Source organism: Peromyscus maniculatus, chromosome 1 (assembly GCF_049852395.1).
Source record: "Peromyscus maniculatus bairdii isolate BWxNUB_F1_BW_parent chromosome 1, HU_Pman_BW_mat_3.1, whole genome shotgun sequence".
Classification (NCBI taxonomy): domain Eukaryota; kingdom Metazoa; phylum Chordata; class Mammalia; order Rodentia; family Cricetidae; genus Peromyscus; species Peromyscus maniculatus.
This window is the reverse complement of record NC_134852.1, coordinates 90208502-90231076: the sequence shown is the minus strand read 5'-3', so window position 1 is coordinate 90231076 and position 22575 is coordinate 90208502. Positions and strand designations below refer to the sequence as shown.

General features: G+C 49.8%; 1 protein-coding gene across 1 annotated transcript in view; it reads right to left on the bottom strand.

The window, feature by feature from the left end:
- Acan (aggrecan) overlaps positions 1-22575 on the bottom strand; it is a 63209-nt gene that overhangs the window by 24776 nt on the left and 15858 nt on the right. Inside the window, exons 2-6 of the mRNA XM_015995637.3 lie at positions 8470-8546; positions 5858-6241; positions 4248-4422; positions 2490-2617; positions 979-1272 (exon numbers count right to left, since the gene is read on the bottom strand). Coding sequence (XP_015851123.1) covers positions 979-1272; positions 2490-2617; positions 4248-4422; positions 5858-6241; positions 8470-8539 — 1051 coding nt within the window. The 5' untranslated portion in view covers positions 8540-8546. The remainder of the gene's footprint in view (positions 1-978; positions 1273-2489; positions 2618-4247; positions 4423-5857; positions 6242-8469; positions 8547-22575) is intronic.

Here is a 22575-nt window from a genome sequence, read left to right as displayed (position 1 = left end):
ATAGAAGCCCGAGATTGGATGACTTGGTAGACACGCTGGGACACTCATGGTATATTGACCAGCCAGCTCACTGCGTATCAAATCAAATCAGTTCCCATTTCCACCTCCCCACCAGCCACCACGTCACCCCCCATACATGACTAATAGGACGATGTGAACCAGTGCTGAAGGGGACCCCTGAGTCTTGCAGAAGGGAGCTGTGCAGGCCATGTTGTTGGGGAACTGCGTGCCTCAGAGTCCTGGACAAATGAGGCGCTGGCAGACACAAGGGGGTTTTTTAAAAAAGAGAGTGTTCATGAGGGTGGTACTTCCAGAGTGGGGAGACTGTCAAAGAGTGGATAGAGGCTTTTGGGAGAGAGGGTGTCCCTCTTCACATACGATCAGGCTGTAGAAGTGAAATAAGAAACGAGCTGCCCCTGTATCGCCAACAATCATATCGTAACATGGATGCAATACGTTTACCTAACTTATGCTGTTCATTTTCTCTTCCAAGAATTAGGGGTCAGTTATAACTTATGGTGTGTTAAATAGAAGATAAAAACTTACTTTAAAATTTTGTTCTAATTTTTTCAAATGAACTTTCCCTTACTCTTACAGAAACACTTTGTTTAGGTGCACCCAGATTAAAAGGGAAGGTACCATCCGGCTCCTGCCCGCTAACAGGCCCCACCTCCTCTCTGTCAGAGGGGTTCAGGGTGTTGACTTCTCCAGCTTTGTGCAGCAAGGGGGAAGAGCTGGGAATCAAACCCAGAAAACAGCGACTCTTTGAACATAGGCTTTAAACACTGTTCTGTGGGGATCCGACAAGACAGGGCTGGATACAGGGTGGCCTCCACTGTCTCTGCTTTAAGAACCAGTGAAAACGGGGAGGGGGATGATGAAAATGCGGGGTTCAGGAGCTCAGTGGTACCGTCCCAAGATCTTATGGGACCTCCTGTGGCGGCGGAACCCCCTCCCCACCTTCAGCCCCAGTCCCACCTGTGTAACAGATGGCGTCATAGCGGGATGAGGGGTCAGGATAGCCTGTCTGGTTGGCGTGCAGATAGACAGTCCTTACACCCAGGAGGTTGCCCCCGCAGTTGGGCCGAGCCTTGGAGATGGGGTAGCGCACGCTGCGGTCAGCCAGCCAGCCGGCGCTGCACATGTCCATCCCGCTCTGCCAGGCCAGGTAGAGCTGGCCCGTGGTGGCCAGCCGCGCCCCCAGCCTGCGGCACTCATTGGCTGCCTCCTGGAAGGTGAACTTCTCCGGGGATGTGGCATAAAAGACCTCGCCTGTGAAGGACACACCACACTGGGTTAGGGTTTCACTCCCATCCCACCCAGCCTGTGTCCCCAAAAGGTCCGCATGTTTTCTCGGAGGTTTACGCTTTCTTTCCCGTGGTCCCACGTTAGGATCTCACAGCTTGTCTGTCACACCCCACTCTCCATTCCTTTCTGGACTTTTGGGTAGGATGACATCAATCTCCTAACAAGGCCCTCCTCCTCCTCCCCCCAACAGAAAAGCAGCCAAAGAGGCCATTATAGATAATTTTAGGTCTGCTAGCTTTTAAACAAGATTTCCTAAAACCTGCTAAAGTTGTTTGAGAATGGAGTGTCCGGGTGTGTGTGGAGGGTTGGGGGGGAATCTGATCACTCATTCCGGGCATCCTTGTTCAGTGGCAGTTCAGACCAACTATTATATTTGTCTTGGGTTAGTCAAACATGGAAGCACAAAAGCGTGTTACTTAGTAGAGGGTTTGGCTCCTGAGATGAGAACTGGAAGGTGGTAAGAAGGTTGGGCTATGTCCCCACCAACTTTTCTCCCAGCTGGAGGAGCTTGGGAGCTATGGGAGGCATGTTCAGAGACTGTGGGGGATGTCCAGAGTGATAAATGGGTGCAGATGGGAGAGGGGTGTCATCTACATGGCAAGGTAACACTATGTTCAAAATTAGTACCCTTATGAAAGAGAGAAATGGCCTAGGTTTCTCCCCCAAACATCCCATCCAAAGGCCTGACACAGGACTTCAAGCTGGGGGCAGGAAAGTGCAGAGAGAGAGTGGCTGGGAAAAGTGTTTCCTGGAAACTATGTGTCTGTGGTGTCCAACCCAGAGTGGCCTAGGGTGTCCCCCTTGAGTGGGAAATGCAGCCCGGGGTCTGCCACTGAGCTACACTCCAGTCTTGAGCCTGGCTTTGACCTTAAGGCAGGGCTGGGTTGGCCAGAGATACTGAGGTTCTGGGTAAGAGGCACAGTCCCAGAGCACGTTAGAACGTGGAGTTGGGTGGGAGCACCAGCTGGTTTGCAGATGCCTGTGGCCACTGAGATCCCTCCAAAGTGGATAGTGAGGATCCCAGCAAGAGACCATCCCTCTCTGTGGCAGGAGGGGACCGAGGGAGCGCCCTGGCCCAGAGGAGGCCTTGTGTATCTATCCCAAATGTGAGCATGGTGATGGGGAAGGAAAACACATCTTGAAGGGAGCTGGCTTTCTCCTAATGGGAGGTGTAGCCTCACCCTCCATCTCCTCAGCGAAGCAGTACACATCATAGGTCTCATTGGTGTCTCGGATGCCGTAGGTTCTCACTCCAGGAAACTCATCCTTGTCTCCATAGCAGCCTTCCCGGGGAGTGTGGATGGGGTACCTGTTGGGAAGCCAGCAAGGAAGTGTGACACTGGGAAGAGAGGAAGCCCAAGGTCACTGTTCTTGTAGCCTTGACCTTCATAGGTGGAAACAAAGGCGTGATGCTACCTCGGTCCAAGTCTGCTCGGAACGCCGGCTGCCCCTCCAAACTCAATGCTACTTACCACCGAGACAGCCCCTGTTACTGTGTATTCTTGGCACCAAACACTCTCTCTGGGTCCAGGCACCTTTCATGTAAAAGGCCAGAGTCTTGTGGGGTTTGTAAACCATAGGCTTCTGTAGTGAGCACTTTCACTGGAGCAGCATGGAGCAGCTACACACAGCATGTATCCAAGGGGGCATGGCTGTATTTCAACATAACTTTATTTACAGAAACTGAGGATGAGTTGGGTTGGATTTGGCCAAGGTGCCCACTTTGTACCATCGAGTCTTAAGTCACCAAGTGAGGCAGGGGCTGGACTCTGTTGTACACTTAAACTAAGGTCTAGAAATATTAATTGACTTGTTCAAAGTCACACAGCTTCCAAATTCCAGTGCTGGGATTTCAGTCTAGCTCTTTCTGAGTCCAGTATGTGAACTCTTGAGATATTAGATGGTTGTCTCGCTTATCAATATTTTTTATTTACTGATTTTGGTGGTTTGTTCCAGTTAGCTTCAGCTGTCAACTTGACACCACCTAAAATCGTCTGGAGAAGTCTCAGTTGAGGGGATGCCCAGATTAGCCTGTGGCCATGCCTGTGAGAGGTTGTCTCGATCTATGATTAGTGCAGGAGAGCCCAGCCTACCATGGGTGACACCATCCCTACACAGATGAGCCTGGGATGTGTAAGAGAACTAACTGAGCATGGGTCTGCAGGTGAGCCAGACAGTGAGTCACAAGCTACACTCCTCTATGGCTCCTGCCTCCCAGTGTTTTGGCCCTCACTTACCTCAATGATGGAACCTGACCTAGAAGAAGCTGAAATGAACCTTTTCCTCCCCACGTTGCTTTTGATCAGAGTGTCGCATCTCAACAACAGAGATGAAACCATAACAGTGCTGTATGGCCTTGTGACCTAAGATTCCCCGGCCTGCCAAATCTTGCAAAGCTGTCTTCCTGAGGCCTTGTATGTTGGCTTTGGGGCTAGCACTGTGATGCACATGGGGTGGGCAGTCTGTCTTTGCAGGCTCGGAACACTCTTCTGGGGTCCTTGAACTAGGCCTCTATCTGCACTGCCTTGCCATGTGACTCCCAGGACTCACTCAGAAAAGACACGTCTAGTTGCTTGATTTACGTATGTCTTGTCTTGCAAAAAGGGACATAAATAAGGTAGTATACAAAAATAAATAACACTCTCAAGTTAAAGACAGACAAACAAAAACACCAACAACAGAAAAAAAAAACAGGCCAAGAGAGTAGTGAAGTTCAGAACAAGGCGGCTGGTATTATTTCTCCTGGGAGAGAGAACAATGGTGATCTGTGATGTTGACAAGGCTGGACCCCGATCCCTAACCTAGACTGGCCATAGGGTCATGTTCATGTTAGCTAAGTACTGGTCCGTGTCCCACACCATCGCCTGCCCCATTCTGCTAGGCCTCTGATACCTGGACCTCAGCTCTGATGGTTCTTCTTTTGGGGACGGGGGTCTCACCTGACGGTCTGGTCAGCCAGCCAGCCCGCATCGCACTGGTGGAAGCCATCCTCGTAGGCAGCCTGCAGTTGCTCGGGTGTGGCGATGATGGCGCTGTTTTGCAGGCAGGCCCGCTGTGCTCGGTCAAAGTCCAGCGTGTAGCGTGTGGAGATGGCTCTGTAGTGGAACACGATACCTGGGGACACACAGACCGGAGTGGGGTGAGGTGTGAGCTCTGGTTCCTGAAGCGCTAGAGGAACAGTGGCAAGAATCAAAGGGACCCTGGACAGCTCTGGTCCAGGCTGACATCGTTTCCTTCTCTGACGTCTTTATTATAATATTTTATTAATTCTTGGGGAATTTCATACAAGCAAACAATGTATTTTGATATTTACCCCAAATCCTCTCCCTAACTCCTTCCAGCTTTACCTGCAATATTCCATCCACCCCTCCCACAGAGTCTAACTTTTGTGGCCTGTATACTCATGGGTGTGGGGCCATCCCCTGGGGTGTGGTCAACCTACTGGGGGGGGGTGTACTTCCAAAGCCATCAGCTGTCAATAACTCCTCCGCTGCTGAAGTTGCACGTGGTTCTTTTGCTCTTGCTGGAATCCCCTCTCCTCTCTACCCAACCACCTTAACAGGATGCGTACCACCTCCTCACAAGGCATTCCTTCTAGAACACCTATCATAATTCTGACAATAAGAAAGTTCTTTGAACTCAGGCAAAAGCTGTCTCTTTGTAATTTTTTTTTTTTTACCACTCCAGGACCCTCTTTTTCTTTTCCCAGAGAAGGAGACACTGAGAGTTCCATGTCCCCGGTAGATCAGGGACATCCTAATGAGTTCTCTTAGACAGAAGGGAGACCAGGGAGCGAGTCTTCAGCCATTTCTTTAGCCTCTGAAGCTGAGAATACAGGGGTGGTGGTGGAGGAGGAGATGCCTGGATGATATGCTCAGAAGTCACTTTCATTCATTTCTAGGGTCACGTCAGACGTGGCATTTGATTCATCCACTTAGGTGCAAAGTGGGCACACTTACAAGGCCCACGTGTTGTAGGACACCCCCCCCCCCCGGGGTATGTCTGCGAGGATTAACCGAAGAGGAAAGACCCACCCTGACTGTAGGTGGTACCATTCCATGATCTGGGGTCTCAGAGTGAATAACAAAAAGAAGAAGGAGAAAGGGAGCAAGCTGAGCATTTGGATTCATCTTTCTGCTTCCTGACTTTTGACGCAGTACGATGAGCTGCTGCACACTCCCACTGCTGTGTACTCCCCAGCACGGTGGATCGTACCTCCTCAAACTGTGAGGCAAAATAACTCCTTACTCCCCCAAGCTGATTCCTGTCGGGTATTTGACCACAGCAACAAGAAAAGCTGATAAACCCAACAAGTCAAGGATTGTTGGCAAACACAAACTGCCAATGCCAGGATGCATTTATGTGCTCCGCCCCAGTGTTCCAACCCCACAGAGCATAGCATTGCCAGCTCCACATCAGAGGAAGCCAAGAATAAAATGGGTATGTAGAGGGGCTAAGCGGGAACGCTAGCCACCAAGGTCCACACTCGTGAGGACATCATTCCAATTCTTTCTACAGACAACATGGCATCCGCATGGGAGGCCTTTACCTTTTACTATGACCTCCAGGGTGGCTTCACTGTCCTCAATGCCATGCATCACCTCACAGCGATAGATCCCAGAGTCATTGGAACGAAGGTTCTGGATTTCCAAGGTGGCGTCACTGGGGATGGCTGGATAGTTGGGTAATGACACCTTGTCTTGGTAGATGCTGTTGACTCGAACCTGTCCTTCAGTGGCCACCAACAGTACGACCTCTTTCTCCTTGGAAACACGGCTCCACTTGATTCTTGGGGCCAGGGGGGCAGTGGAGGGGGCAGTGGTCACAGGATGCATGGGGTCGATGAAGTAGCAGGGGATGGTGAGGGAAGTCCCTAGGAGGACCTTCAGTGGGGATGGTTGAGGGATGCTCACGCTCAGTGAGTTGTCATGGTCTGTGAGGGAAGGGTGGGAAGACAACAGAAGTGTTAGGATAACAGAGACCACAAGCCACCCAGAGGTCCTGGAAATGCAGCCATCTGAGAGGCTTCAATCCCAATCCTCCACCATGGGGGAGCCTGGGGGCTTCCAGGAAGCATCACAACACCCTCTCCAGATCAGCATCCTTCAAGATCTCTGGTGTCTGCCCCAAGACAAACCATAGAGCCAGAAAAGGGTTCCAGAGGAGCATGGGAGAGACATCACAGCCAAGACCTCAAACTACAGACACCTAGGGGGTGCCAAACCATAGATAAACAGGACTCCTGTTCTTAGGGCAGTGACATGTTTGATTCAGAGATTTTAGAAAAAAATATATTGGGGTATTTATTTTGGATATGATGAGTTCCCCACAAAAGGTCTATGTGTGGGAAGTTTGGCAGTGTTATTGAGAGGTGATTGGATTATAAGAATGCCAGCCTCATCAATGAATTCATCCATCGGTCAGTTCAGAGCTGAACTGGGATGTGGGGTCTCATTGGAGGGCAATGGATCACTGAGGTATGAATATGAAAGGCACATCCTTTTCACTGTTCCCTGTCTCTCTGTGTCTCTCTCTCTGTGTGTCTCTGTCTGTCTGTCTGCCTGTTTGCCTGTCTATCTCTGTGCTTCCAGGCTGCCAGGAAGTGGACAACTCTCTTCCATTGTACCTTCAGGCATGATGTTTCTGTCTTGCCACAAGCAAGTTGTTTCCCTGAGACATTTTCTCACAGAGGAAAGAACCATCCAACACATGGAGTGTAATAATTATAAGGGGCATACCAAATTCTACACAACCTTTAAATTTGAGATACAGAACTTCAAAGATGTATCCATCCCATCCTGGGAGGACCTTGTAGGAGGACAAGGCTTTTGAGGTAAAGGGTGAGGAGACGAGGAAAGAACAGGTCAGACTTTTTTTTTTTTTTTTTTTTTTTTTTTTTTTTTTTTTTTTTTTTTTTTGTCTGTAGAGTCACATCTGGGATTCTGACTGAGCAGGACTAGACAACATAAAAATTATGAAGTGTGTCAATAGAGAAGATGTGGTGTTTCCCAAATCCTGTTGGGATGAGAGAGAAACAGTCTTCCGCACAGCACTTTTCATGGAAGGTCTTAAATGTGCAGGGCCCTTCCTTTCAGGGGACCCTGCAGGTTGAAATAAAAACGTTTAAGATGGATGTGGCTGGTGAATACATGGCAGGGTAAGGACGGGGTGGTGCAGGGGAGAGGCAGGAATGTCTGGAGTCCAGCCTGGACCTTTTGATGTCTGGACAGACTCCACCATCCTTCCGCAAACACCTCCATTTGCTGCCCAGCCCTGATGCCACTGGCCACAGCTTGGCTCTGCAGTGGTGGTCTCTGGGAATAACTGGAGGCCAGCGTTGAGTCCAACTTGGTGGTTGTTAAAGCTCCCAGCTAACCCTCTCAGCAGACCATCTTGCTGATGTGGACACATCTTCCTGGGTGACGGCCAGCGTCTGGAGATTTGTGGGTCCCTGATCACCAATGGAGGTCCAGCTAGTGCCCACATCTACATATTCAAAAGCTGTGAATCAGGCCAAATAAGTGACTGAATAGAAGACTGTGTGTCTTTCCATTTGACCATGAGAATCTTTTTACCGTGACCCTGAAGTCCTTGAGTTTTGCATTGGGATACAGTGGGTGGGTGGGAGGAAGAGGGACCAAGTCTTCTCTTGTCCCCGCACTGTGAAGGAGGTCTCACAAACATGTTTAGCCCTGGGTTCCAGATCTCCACACCAGGTGTAAAGTTCCTTCCCTTGAGCCAGGGGTGGGGGGCTTACACCAGGGCTGTGCCCTCGCTTCTAGAGGAAAGACCAGACTTTTCACCCGTGTTCCTCAGGTTCTTTCCTCCTCTTTGACGCTCCCTGACAGCCTTTCTCTTTGTTCTCCCTGTCTTCTCTCTGCCCTATGCTCCCTGTGCAGCCGTTCTGAATGAGATCCCCCAAGGAGAGGGTTCTGTGAAGGAGGCCCAGCAACTGTCCTTGCTAGAGGGCATCTAGGAATGGATGCTTGTGCACCAGGCTCTGGTGTGTGGGTGCCTTCCCACTGCAGCTAGAAAGGGGCGGGGCCAGGAAGAGGCCAAAAGAATGGGGGGGGGGACTGTGTCCCAGAACAAAGTTGTGTCCTGTACTCAGAACCCAGCACTCGCCCACTACTGAATAAGGGAGCCTGGAGTTGTTCTCACCTGGAATTTCTTCTGAGATCACTGCCGCGATGACCCTCAGAGTCACAAAGACCAATAGTAAAGTGGTCATAGTTCACCTGGAGGAGGGAGCAGAGGTGTTACTTGGACAGTTAAGGCACACCTAGGTAGATGGAAGAGGTAACATGATAGAATCCATGCCCCAAGGCTCTGAAATCACATCGCACAACCAGAGGGTGCAGTGATTTGCTGGGGTTTTTCCTCCAAGAATCCTTGCTTCAGGAACCTTCAATCGTTTCTTAGCTTAATTCAAAGGTGACTGGTACATTGGTCCTCTCATCTTCTAGCCAGTGGAGACTCATCCTAATGAATTCCTGTGAGAGCTAATGATAGGTGCTAGGTGGACCACAGATGCTCAGGGGCCACTGTTCTCATGTGTCTGCTAGGGGCTTTGCATCAAATAGAAACTGGAATCTGTAGACTGAGATGGCCCTCCCCTCTGCAGTGTGGGTAGGTCACAGGCAACCGCCTGAAGGCTTGAACCCAAAAGGACCCTCTCCTGAGGGAGAGAGATTTCTTCCCTGATGGCCTTCCAGATGATTTTTCCTCCCTTTGGACTTGACCTGGAGCCTAAGCTTTTTCTGGGACTTGAACACGTGGAGCTTTAAACTGAAGATGACAGCCAGCTCCCCTGGGCCTCCTTACAAGTCTCTCTGCAGTTCTGGGGACCACAGCTTCCACTTATATTGTCCTTATTCTCTTTCTTTTTTCTTCTTTCTTTCTTTCTCTCCTTCCTTCCTTCCTTCCTTCCTTCCTTCCTTCCTTCCTTCCTTCCTCCCTCCCTCCCTCCCTCCCTCCCTCCCTCCCTCTCTCTCTCTCTCTCTCTCTCTCTTTCTTTCTTTCCCCCCCACCTCCCTCTGACACACAGTCATGCAAGGGCATGTCTTCTGCTGAAAATGAAATGGTATAGAATGACAATTTGGTCAATGGTGGAGCACATATATAACAATAAGTTTATAGTGGAGGTGAAAACTCCCTATTGCCTAGTGACCCTGTAATGTCCCAGTGCAACACATTTCTCACCTGCTTGTAATGACGCTGGTACAAACAAATTCACTGCCTGCCAATCATACCAGTACAAAAGCATGGGGAATATAATTATGCATATGGTACCTAATACTTGGAAATGACAGCAAATGGCTGTTACAATGTATTTCCTACACTACACCTTGTGTTATTGTTTTGGCATCTATTACTACTTACATGAAACACATCATTAAAACAGTCCACCTTGGACTCACTCAGCGCCTCAGGCACTTAGCATTTACTGTGTCTCTTGATCTCATCAAGAAGCCATGTGAAGGGCTAGGATGTGGTTCAGTGCTCAAGTGTTTTCCTGGCATGCCTATCAACACACACATGCACATATGCAAACATGCACATACACACGCGTGCACACAGCAACAGCCATGATGAGCGATTGAACTCTCTCCCCTAGGTATGTTCAAGTATACTAAAGACACAGGAGGGGGAGGTGAGGGGGTGGAGGGAGGAGGGGGAATGGAGATGGGGGAGTAAGAGATGGAGAGAGAAGGAGAGGAGGGAGGGGAAAGAGAAGGGGAGGGACAGGGAGGGAGGGAAGTAGCAGGGAGAGAGAGAGTTACTCCTTTCGAGAACCCTAGTACAGCCCTTCGGATGTAGAGAAATGACAAAGTATCCAGCTTCCCTGATGGAATCTGGGTGTGCCACCCACTTCAAATCCAGGAACCGTGTATATTTTAGCAAGGATCATGTAGTTTTAGACAAGATTCAAAGCCCTGGCTTGAAGCATGATCCTAATTAGTCTTACCAATGTAAACCTGGGGTCAGAAAGATCAGAGAAGCCGAGCGGCAGCCACCAGAGAGTTCCTACCTCTACGAAATCTCAGACTGAAAGGGGGGCTGTGATCCTGTCTCCACCCGCCTCATATTCCTGTCTCCACCTCCCTAGTGCTGGGATTAAAGGCAAGTGCCACCACCACCCAGCTCTGTTTCTCTTTTAGACTGATTCAATCTCATGTAGCCCAGGGTGGCTTTGAACTCCTAATGTTCCTCCTCCCAAGTGCTGGGTTTAAAGGTGTGTGCCACCACTGCCTGGCATCTCTCGTTAACTAGGGCTGTCTTCCTGATTCTAGTCAGTGTTGTGTGATATTTTGTGTGTGTGTGTGTGTGTGTGTGTGTGTGTGTGTGTGTGTGTGTTCTGACAAATGACAGCCCTTAAGCAGGCTGTGAGATGAGCACCTAACACCAGGAAGTGAGAACCCAGGACTCCCGTGGTCCTCTTCTGGACCAAATGCAGCTTCGTGTGAATGGGAAAGTGAATCTTTCCTGATCGCCACCAGCTGGTCAGCTGTCATTTACGTACACAGATTGATTGCCACCACCACTTAAGGGTCTCCCCTGCACCGTAGGGACCCCCAACTCCAGCCAGCAAGCATAAGGGACCTTCTCAAGCTACCAATTGGAGCAGTGGTCTTCAGCCAGCTTGTAGAGGTCGTTCGGGCGTCATGGTACCACTGCCTCGGAGGGTCCACAACCATGTCACACTCACCTTCTGAGACATGCACTGTGTGACCCCGTACCCCATGTTCAGCGACATCAGCATTTACTTTCGGTCTAAGAAGAAGAAAGGAAGACCTGGGGATGGGGCCAAGGGAACTAAAGGATACATGGGGCCCCGCAGCCACATAGAGCATCCTTCGTGGAGGCGGGACCCCTGGCCTCCACACCTCAACCTCCGCTCTGTCAGAGCCTGGCAGTCCAGCAGGTGGCGCTCTCTGCTTAGTCACCCTAGACTGGGCCAGGCCAGCACAGGGACCAGGGGAGCGAGCATCCTTGGGAGCTCCAAGGTTGTGTGTGTGTGTGTGTGGGGGGGCGGCGAAGGGAGACACTGGCATTCTCCTGCCTGGGGAGGGATAGCCTGGGCCCTGGATTTTTTTGACCAACCATCCTTCTACCCATGCCATATGTATCTATTACCCGAGAAATGAAAGGCCCTTCTGTGTGGCTGAGGGCTGAGAGAGAGGCACATCACCCCTGTTCTGCAGGAAGCCTGGAAAGTTCCATCGTTCTGAGAAATGGCCCCTTGCTTCTCTTGAGGGATTTTCTGACTTGGAGACTAACTTTAAAAAACATCTCATACCCCAGGTCCGCGGTACTTTGAGGGAACACTGAGTTGGAGAGGGGGCTCTTGTTCAAGGTCAGTTGACCAGTCAGGGCTGAGAAATGGTTTCCTGGGGGGTCAGGGAAGACCAGCCTGAGGTGTGTTTGTACAGGGACCTTTAGCCCAGACCCAGACACAAAGCTAGCCTGTTCTTCCCTCAGAGCGCCCTTCACTTGGAAGTTTTGTGTATGTTTCGGAGTTGTGTTTCTTCTCTCGCTTCCCGAACAAGTTGGACATTGTCTGGGATGCAGTGGCGCTCTGTGGGACTTGGGCTTGCTCTGTTTTTCTCCCTGGCTGAGACCAGGAAATATGAAGGAATGAGAAGGAGAGGGGGAGGAAGGGGGGTCGGTGTAGAGTGGGCAGCAAAACTAATTTTATTTCTTCTTAAAAACTTTGGGATAGAAATATCGCAATAAATATGCTCCTATGTTTGTGTGTGTGTTCTCAGTTGTAAAGAAAATAGGGAGAAATTCCATTCTGTCTGGCTTCCAAGCCTCTCTGGGCCTCACTGAGTCTTTTATGTGAGAAGACTGACTTGGCCAGCCCACGCTTGCTCGTGGACAGAGAGAGCTTTCTCAGTGGGAAGAAAAGTGAAGCCCTGGGAAGGGAGGGTACATGTAGGGCTTTGAGGCTGGGGAGGTGGAGAAGACCTGAGGTGGACAGCCATGGGGCCCAGAGGCACAGGGGACGACGGCCCGGCAGAGAGCCCCAGGATCCCTGTGTGGCAGGGCTTGGTTTTCTCAGGAGATGATTGTTAGGGGTCTTGGCCAGGAAAAGCAGCAGGCTCCTGCTTTTCAGCTGTGTGTGTGTGTGTGTGTGTGTGTCTGTGTGTGTGTCTGTGTCTGTGTCTGTGTCTGTGTCTGTGTGTCTGTCTCTCTCTTGGTCTCTTTCTCTCTCTATGTGTGTGTATCTGTCTGTCTGTCTCTGTCTCTTTATCTGTGTGTGTGTCTGTCTGTCTCTGTTTCTCTGTCTCAATCTCCCTCTCTCTGTGTGCATATCTGTCTGTCTGTATTTCTCTTGTGTGTGTACCTGTTGCCTGTCTCTGTCTCTATCTCTTGGTCTTGGTCTCTGTGTGTATGTATCTGTCTGTCTGTATCTCTCTGTATGTGTATCTGCCTGTCTGTGTCTGTCTGTCTGTCTGTCTGTCTGTCTCTCTCTCTCTCTCTGTGTGTGTGTGTGTGTGTGTGTACACATGTGTACGTGTGCCTGTGCTCCATAGTTGGAGTCAGGGACTCCATCAGATCATGGAATTGAAGGGGAAGCTCTTTCTCTCACTCTGAATTCCTTCTCTAGCAGTTCAGTAAAGACTCAGACTCAGACTCAGACTCTGGCCCTGTCGGGCCACTTTCTGCCTATTAACATAGGACCCGCCCATGCTGTTTCACAGCCGAGTGAGATGCCTTGCCAGCCAGCTCCTCTCGTCTGGGCTGGGCACTGTGCCTTTGGCACTGTACACATGCAGGTTTTAGCATCAGCAGGCTCCCCCGGTGCCACTTTCTCCCACCACCCACTTGTTGGCCTGTGTGAGCCACTTAGAGCCTGTGAATTAGAAATGATGGGATGGTTGTGGGAGGGGAGGCTTCCTACCTGAGATGAGGATTGGACTAGGTGACTTTCCATAAAGAACACAAGTGTTCTCATTTCAACAGCAACATCACCACCCTTCCAAATGCCAGGGAAACAGGAAATGGGGTGGGAGGTGGGGGTGGAGATCGCTGTCCTCCTGCATCCCAATCCCAGCAATGTTTATGTTTGTTTGTTTTTTTATAATAGTCATCTTTATTCAACCTATTTTCTGTTTCCACAGAACTCAGCTGATCAAATGGCAGTTTTGTTCCATCAGAAAAGACGACGATGGAGTTTACAGTGTGACCTTCTTTCCAGGAGGCCTGTACAGGTAACTCAGGCAGGAGGACTTTCGCCTCTTCCTGAATGGAGCATCAATGTGAGGATCCACTCCCACCTCCCACCCTCTTTAACCAGTGGTCCATTCCATTGCCAACAGCTCACTCTTGTGCTCTTTCCATGGCTCCCACAAACCACTTCACATAAGACACAGGACACAACCTCAGGGATCTGGTGTGCTCTCTACCCACAGGGCACCTGTGCAGACATTCTCAGTCCTTCCTTCGGTAGCTTCCAGAACTCTTTCCTCCTTAGAGCCGCAGAAGGCCAGGGCTGGGACTGACCATTGTGAACTTCAAACCCAATGCATTAATTTTACAGCTGAAGAAACCAAGGCTCAAAGAGGTCCAGCATTTTATTGGAGACCACACAGCAGGTTGAAAGTGGCACCATAGCTGGAGTCCGATTCTAAGAACTTGTTTTTCCTAATTCCCAGACTTTGTGAGGTTCACAAAATAGTGATCATGCCCATCTTATTCCCTGCTGTCTTCTCCTCCTCCTCCTCCTCCTCCTCCTCCTCCTCCTCCTCCTCCTTCTTCTTTCATAGCTGAGGACCGAACCCAGGGCCTTGCACTTGCTAGGCAAGTGCTCTACCACTGAGCTAAATCCCCAACCCCTCCCTGCTGTCTTAATACTTAGTATAGTCACACACACACACACACACACACACACACACACACACACACACACAGAGAGAGAGAGAGAGAGAGAGAGAGAGAGAGAGAGAGAGAGAGAGAAGCATCTTAGGCGTCATCTCCTTCATCCCGAGGTCTGGAGGCTGGGGAAGTGGAACAGGAGGCCCACAATGATCCAGCCTTCGTGTGTGCACAGCCCTAGGAGATGCCCGCCCCCTTCCCATTTGTAAGTCTCAGCTGGAACAATACAGCCTGCTCAAAGTGTGCAGGACTGTGTTGACACATCAATATGGCATGTGACTTCAGGAAGGTCGCAGTCTGGGTCCAGCTCAGAGGAGGAAAATCCAGGGTCTTCTCCTACCAGGACTCCAAGGAGAACCTTGGCGGTGCTACACTGAACTCACACCAGCTCTCCACAGTTAATACAAAGCACATCGTTTTCAGTTCCACACCCAGCACTTGGGTGCTAGGGGAGTGTTGACACTATGGTAATCAGCAAACACCCATGAGGTGAAAGCTCTCGTGTTTTCTGAGAGTAGATTTACCAGCACGCTGGGAATAACTTATGCTAAATAGAAAAGGGAATATGGGAGAAAGACAATAGGTGCTTCCCTTTCATCATCCAGTGGAACCTTGTTCTCTATTCACTTCTCTGGCCTGGGCATTTCCTAGCCCTTTAGGGCCGGGCTACCTTCATCTCCACGTCCGCTGAAGTCCACCTTATGGTGCACTGGTTACATTACTGGATGCACGCCGCTCATCTTCGCTGACCCGAGAAGCTCCCGTTTCCAACACAGAGTCTTTGCAGCCAGTAGGGCCTGCCCTGTGGGTCTGTCTCTCAGCTACACTGCACTCACCCTGTCCTCAGCACTTCATTTTCTCCCCTGATTTCACACGTGCTGGCTTTGCCTCACCCTGCAGAACACGACCTTCTTAAGGCTGAAAAGCAGTGCTACTGGGCACTGTTGGCTTGTATGGGCCTGGAACAGCACAGGGCAGTATGTAACATCTCACTGAACGGATGAGTGGACAGTGGATTTGGCAGCTGCCACCCACACCCAGCACCTGCCCTGAGGTCTGTGTGTGGCAGTAGGGGCATGTGTTGTTGACACTGGAGTTTCCAGTCTTGCCTGGGGAAGAAGGGCCATCTGACAGAGGGGCCCCAGCTGCAGCTGCTCATTTCCCCATACCTCGAACAGACATGATGGGATGGCAGTTAAAAGGGGGCCAGGAAGCAGATTTCAAATCTCAGCTCTGTCTTAATTCACTGATGGACAAGCACACACAGAAGGACTGTTCACAGTCTTTGTATGTTCAGGTTGGAGACCTCTCTCTCTCTCTCTCTCTTTCTCTCTCTCTCTCTCTCTCTCTCTCTCACACACACACACACACACACACAAAGCTAGTGTTACTTTTCTTGTGTGTCCTCCTTTCTTCTCCCACATTTCCCTTTCTTCCCTTTCTGTCCCCTCTTCCTTCTCTCATCTTTGATTTCTTTACACCCAGTTTATCACGTGCTCTATTATCACTGAAACACCCTAAGTCCAACTCCTCGTCTACACCCTACTTTCTAGCTAATTAAGTGAGTCCTCCGTCAAAGCACTGGTGGTGGGGTGGGACCACTGCAGACAAACCATCTCCCCCAGAAGCTCTGGACTGGGAAGGACAGGAAAGGGGAGGGAGTACTCTTCCCTCAGAGGAGCTTATAGCCTATGGTCAGGCAAACCTGAACCTAGAGATGGTGAACATGGATGAGGGCTGCTGGGTCCTAACCTGGACCCTGACCAAGATGGACTCTGAGCATCAAATTTGTCTGTATTATTCCTTCCTTCCTTCCTTCCTTCCTTCCTTCCTTCCTTCCTTCCTTCCTTCCTTCCTTCCTTCCTTCCTTCCTTCTTCCCTCCCTCCCTCCCTCCCTCCCTCCTTCTCCCCCCCCCTCTCTCCCTCTCTCTTTTGATACAGGATCTCCTGTATGCCTGACCTTGTCTGACTCTCTCTTGAGGCCCAGCACAAAGGTCACCCCTGGAGGATGTCCTGAGGACTTTGGTTGGAAACAGTCTCCTCTCGCCTGCCCATGCCTTTTCCCTTTGTGGTGCTAATGATGGAAGCTACAGCCTCCTATGATGGTCAAGTGCTCTACACCAAACTTCATCCTCAGCTCTTTGTCACTTTTTATTTTGAGATATCCTTGCTATGTTCAAGTTGCCCAGGCTAGCCTTGAACTCAATGGGTGGTCCACACAGGTCTTGAACTTGTGATCCTCCTGCCTCAGCCTCCCGAGTACCTGAGATTACAGGCCTGTACAACTAGGCTTGGTTGCTCTTGGCCGCTTCGTGTGTTAAAACTAATTTATGAATGACCACATCCTGGCAGGTGGCTTCTCTCTCATAGATGCTTTAATCTAAGACGTCAGCTGTTTACAGGGCCTGAGGGGGTGACTCCAAGGGATGGTTTGCAAGGTGGTTTGGGGACGCTGTACTGTGCAGTTTCAAGAGTGCTGCACTGGAGTCAGATCATGTTATGTCACAGCCGTGACACTTACAATTATTAAGTCTCCTTGGGCTGAGCTCCTGCCTCGACAGTGCTGATATGGCAGGATCGATGGCGCAGTGTAGGACTGCTGCAGGAATCTAGTGAGAGGCGTGTCTCTTTGAATCTTAGAATCTTGTGGGATTGATTCTCCCTCACCGAGGACAGAGAACTCCTGCATCACCCTCCCCGCTCCATTACTCCATCTAACCTAGTGTCCTGCGCTGACTACCTACCATGGGTCTTGAGCCTTGGGCCTCTGAATCTAGGATGCTATCAACCAGTGTGTGGTAACTCAAGTGTCATACATGCCTAGTTTTAATTTAAAGGGTGCCCCAAGTGCACGGCCAGTTGACTCTGAGTGACAGCAGGCATTGAGAACTCTCCTAGTTAGCTAACTGAAGGCTCTGACATTCAGACTGGGTACAGGAGGTAGCTTCAAGCAAAACTGCAGACCATAAATCAGGAGGCAGATGCTGCCACCTCTGTCTCTAGTAATGTGGGGATCTCAGTAGCTCTCAGGATTTCCTTGGTCACTGAGGACAGCCATCTGTTATCTATGCTCAGAGAACAGGAACATTTTCCAGCAAGAACCAACTTACATGATGGCTTCATGAACCATCTAAAGAGCTGTTCTTAGCTGTACCAAGACTGTTTCTCATCCTTAAGGCCATTTTCTAAGCCAGGCATGGTGGTGCATGCTTGGAACCCCAGCATTTGGGAGACAGAAGTAAGATCACTGAGGTCAAGGTTATCTTTGGTTACACAGTGAGACCTAGGCAGGCCTGGGCCCCACAAAACTCTCACAAAACAAAACCCAAACAGACCAAGCACCTTGCAGAAGATAAATATTGCTATCCTCTATAAGTTGTTGTGGAATAGACTATTTGTTTAACTATGTTAAGATGTGTTACATTTGTTTATGTTGCATAATAGTTGTTTAACTATGTAAAGATGTGTAGCTGTTTCACTTTGCCTGCCTAAGGCACCTGATTGGTCTAATAAAAAGCTGAATGGCCAATAGGTAGGCAGAGGAGGGATAGATGGGGCTGGTGGGCAGAGAGAAAGGGGAGCAAGCTAGCCAGGCAGGCAGGAAGCCAGGTAGGCAGGAAGGCAGGCAGGCAGGCAGGCAGGGGCCAGCTAGCCAGACATGGAGGAAGCAGGAAAGCGATGGACAGTACATAGATGAAGTAAACAAACCTTGGGGCAACACATAAATTAATAGAAATGGGTTAAGTTTTAAAAAGCTAGACAGAAATAAGCCTAAGCTAAGGCCAAGCATTCATAAATAATAATAAGTCTCCATGCCATGCTTTGGGGCCTGGTGGTCCAAGAAAGGTCGGCTACAACGAATAGCGGGTAGAAGCTCAGAAAGGTTCATAGACTGGCTTAGAGCTCACAGGTTGTAAGTGGCTGGGCTTGGTCTGAAGCACAGACGTCATGGCTACAAATGTTTCCTTCGACATTCCCAGGCCCTCCACATTTCTCGATCTCACTCATTCATTACCCATTCAGAAAACAGATTTCAGCCAATGAGGAGATAGAGGAATGTCAGATTTAGAAGGAAGCCGCTTCCAGGGAGGATGGCAGACTAGAGACTGCCTCTGTGTGAGCCAGTGAAGGAGAGAGTCAGACTGTCAGGAAACACAGACTATATCCTGAAGAGAGAAGCAGGAGAGCTCGGAAATTCACAGAGGGAATGAAAGGAAGCCAGAAAAGAACAGGGACAGAAAGGATGTGCAATGCGGGAGAAGTCAGTGAATATGTAAGCTGATGCTTAGTCAGCTTAGAAAACAGAGAAATCGATAGGAATTCCAGTGTGTCCTGAGGCTGGAGGATGCAGGGTTAGGGGAACCTGCGGCTGGGGCCGCTGCTGCTCCCAGTCTATGGAAGGGAGCTGGCAAGCTGGATTCCCATCACTCTAAGACCTTGTGCTCATATAGAGGGCTCTTGCTGGACTCTCTTTCCCAGCACTCAACTTCGAGTCAGAAAGCCACTGTAGGACCATATCCGCCATCCCAACATGGTAGCTCTTGCCAGCGTTCACCAGGCTGATTGCACAAGAGCCATAAGGTAGATGGCCAGCATCCAAACCTGTAACAGCTCCTGGGCTGCAGGCAGGCTTTGCTGCCTTCCTCATTCTAGGGCCTTCAGGATGGTTGGTACCAGGAGTGTTTGCGGAGGATGCTTTGTTTGCGGAGGTGAGAGGGAGCACAATGGAACGCCAGCAGAAGCACACCCTAAACACTTTAGAAGACAACACTGATTTCTCTTGATTCCCTCTACCCCACAGATTCATATGCCATATGTCTCTTGACTTGGCTACATTGTGATAAGGAACAAGATGTTCTTCACCTTTCTGGGGTCCACTCTGAACACAGGCTCCATATAATTTCCCAAAATAGTCTCTTTTCCAGTTTCCTAGGAGACAGTGCAGTATGGTGGGAAGTGGTTGCCTTAAGAACACAATGTGGGTTCATATCTTGTCTCCAAACATGCTACCTTTGTGGTAGTGAGCAGCGCTCTCTCTCTCTCTCTCTCTCTCTCTCTCTCTCTCTCTCTCTCTCTCTCTCTCTCTCTCTCTCTCTCTCCCTTCTTCTTCTTCTCCTCCTCCTCCTCCTTTCTTCTTCTCCCTTTCCCTTGCCTTCACCCTCTCCTTCTCCTTCTTTTGATTTTTGAGCCTTGACTATCCTGGAACTCACTCTGTAGACCAGGCTGGCCTTGAACTCACAGAGATCTGTGTGCCTCTGCCTCCCGAGTGCTAGGATCAAAGACGTGTGCCACCACTGCCTGGCTGTGGGCAGGTTTCTTATTATCACTAGCTGGACATTTCCATAGGTGGGAGGCAGGGAATGACTTGCGTTGTGATAACCTGCTCTAAAACACCCCTTCATCCTGTCAAATCACTGTGAGTCTCTAGGGTCCCTGGATAATCAGATGCTGCTGTGAGGGGACAGGGACTTTGGGAGAAAGGAAGTTGGTACCAAAGGGGTCTCTCAAATGAGTGAGGGGTGCCGAGCATGGGGCAGATAGTTTCCCCCCAGAGAACCTGGCTTAGGGACTTCCTGGATAAGGGTGAGTGTTCCCAGAATACAGTGCAGCATCTTCTCATGCCCGACACAATGTCCCTTGCTCCTGCTTGGACTGTGTGTGACGTGTGATGCCTCTATGCCACATGACCCTGACTCCAGCTGCTTTCCAGCTGTGCCTTTAGCATACTGAATATTGCTCCTAAGGGGCTTTGCAATTGCTCTTTCTTCTTCCTGGTACACCACCCTTCCTGAATTTTCCCTGGCTGTCCACTTTTCAGTATGAGGCTTCAGTTCAAACATTCCCTTCTGTACACATATTCCTTCCTTACCAACATCTACCTGTTATAGCTCATTCATTCAACATCACATCACCTATGGAGAACCTCTAATCTACAGCATCACATGTATGGTAACTCTAATCTGAAAAATCCAGAAAGCTCCTGAATCCAAAACTGAGCACCAACACAAATTCCCCAAGTGTCAAATTCATCACATGAAACTTTGCTTCATGCCCAAAATCACCTTCAGACTATGTATAGGGTGGAGAAGAAACAAATGAATTCATTGTTTAGATTTAAGACCCATTTCCTAGGTACCTCATTATGCATATGCAAATACTCCAAACAATAACAATAACAAAATAAAAACAAAGTCTGAGACCAGAAACTCTTTGGATCTCAAGGGGTATTCCACCTGTAAATTGTTGTCTTTTCTTTGTTTTTCAATTGTCTATTTCTCTTGCTGGAATTATGCTCTATGAAGGAGGAGGGACTTTTGTCTGTTCTATTGACTACTTTATTTCTAGTGTCCAGAACAGCGTTTGGCATACTGGGGAAACTCAGTATTTGTTGATTGCATGAACGAATGACTCTTTTGAATTCATTCTGGGAATGGAACAGTGCTAAGCTTAAGGATGATGGTGACAGTAGACTGTCACCTTCATCCCCTGCCCTGGAAGTTGCAGAAGCCTCTAGGAGCTTATACGGGCCGTCAAGAAGCCTGGAGCATACCTGTGGCCTGAGGACTATCCCTCTCACCCCTCCCCTGCTCAGAGAGGACTAGGAATCAGGCAGGATGGGCCAGGGAACACTAAATAGGGAGCTGTGAGTGTCTTTAGAGACGCCAGGGACAAAGCAGCATTGAGAACTGGGCTCTGTCCTGACTAAGGCTGCCCTTCTGAAGAGTGGGAGGTCATGTCCAGGCACTGTTCAGGACTTCACAAGGACTGGGTGATGGAGCAATGGCTGTGGGCATTTATGACTCCCAAGTGAATACCTGGAGAAAAGTGGGCACTAGTTAGCTTCTCCCCACCATTCCCACCCGCCCTGTGCTCACTTTTGGAGTCCTTGGAATTTCCTGTTGAATTGGAAGAGCTCTAGGCTCGGTTTCTGGCTCCTGGCTTACCCACCCAGGGCCACTCAGCTCTGCCCTGTTTGTCTACGGAAAGGACCCCAGTACCTGGGACCTGCCTCTTCCTGTCTCAGCCTTCCACTCCAGCCTGGGGAACTCAGGCACTTTTTTCTGCATTAATTTGAGACTTTGTGTAAATATCAGACTTGGGTCTTTGGGAAAAAGCATCCTTCAGCCCAACCTTCCATCAGGAGCAAGCTCCTTTCCTGGGGCAGGGATCTTGGGCCAAGATCTCACTGCTGATGGTAAGACTGGGAGATGTTGGGGGAAGGGCTGGCATGCAGAGTGATGACACCCTCGATGGACTTTCTGGGTAGCAGTTGAGCCCACACTTCTAAAATGATCTTTAATAAAGATTAATGAAAGCTGAGGGTCTTGGTAGAAATACCTGCTTGAAAGAGGCTGCCATCAAATGCATGGGTTGACAGCCAAGCTCCTGGAAAAACTAAGGCCATGTACTTGGGATGTAGCTAAAAGAAAATGAGGGGCAGTTAGCCCCGTTCCTTAAGCTTTGGGGACAGATGTGCTGAATTGAGTTTAGTTTAGGGATCCATATGAGGGTAAGAGAGGGGCGTGGGTTATGTGGGATCAAACTGCATTCCTTAGGCTCCAATGCACCTCTGATTTTGGATGCTGGGAAGGACTTCACAGAGAATAAATACATCAAGCTTCCTTTTGAGTCATATTTTCCTTTGAGCACTGATGGGAGTCATGGACAAACTTCTTAGGCTATAGTGCCCATGCTTGTGGGATTTTGTGTAGCTGATCAGGCTATCACAGAGTGACTCCTCTGAGTAGTAGAGAATTGTCTCTAAGACAAAGTTTAACTCTTGCTCCCAGCTCCGAGGAGGTGAGCTCTGAGCTCTTAGAATGCCCTGCCTGCGCTGGGTGCGGTGGTACATGTCCTTAATCCCAGCACTCCGGAGGCAGAGGCGGGAAGATTTCTGGGAGTTCTGAGCCAGCCTGGTCTTCAGAGCAAGCTTTAGGACAGCCAGAGCTACAGAGAGAACCCCTGACTTCAAAAACAACAAAAGAATGCCCTGCCTGATAAGAGACACTGTTTCCCTGGGGGTCTTGGGCCAGGTGGGCAGTCTACATTAATGGTGGAGATTTGTGCTAGAGAGCTTGTACCATGAGCTATCACCTTGACTTCTGGAGGGACTGGAGGCTGAGGCAAGCCACTTTTACATGACCAATCCCACCAAAACTCTTGGACTCTTCCCTGATCCGTCAGTTACATCATGTCCCATCCAGGTTGGATCAACAGTGGACCATGGGCAGGATCTCCGTACCCCGTGTTGGCCCTGCGGTGGCACCGCTCTCTCTTCTTGGAAGAGCCTGCTTTCTGGCCCTCATGTGTCAGGGATAACTGCCTTTTGTTCAGAAAGTACCAACCCCCTCTGGGTTTTCTTTGCTCTCGCTCTTCCTCTTTGCC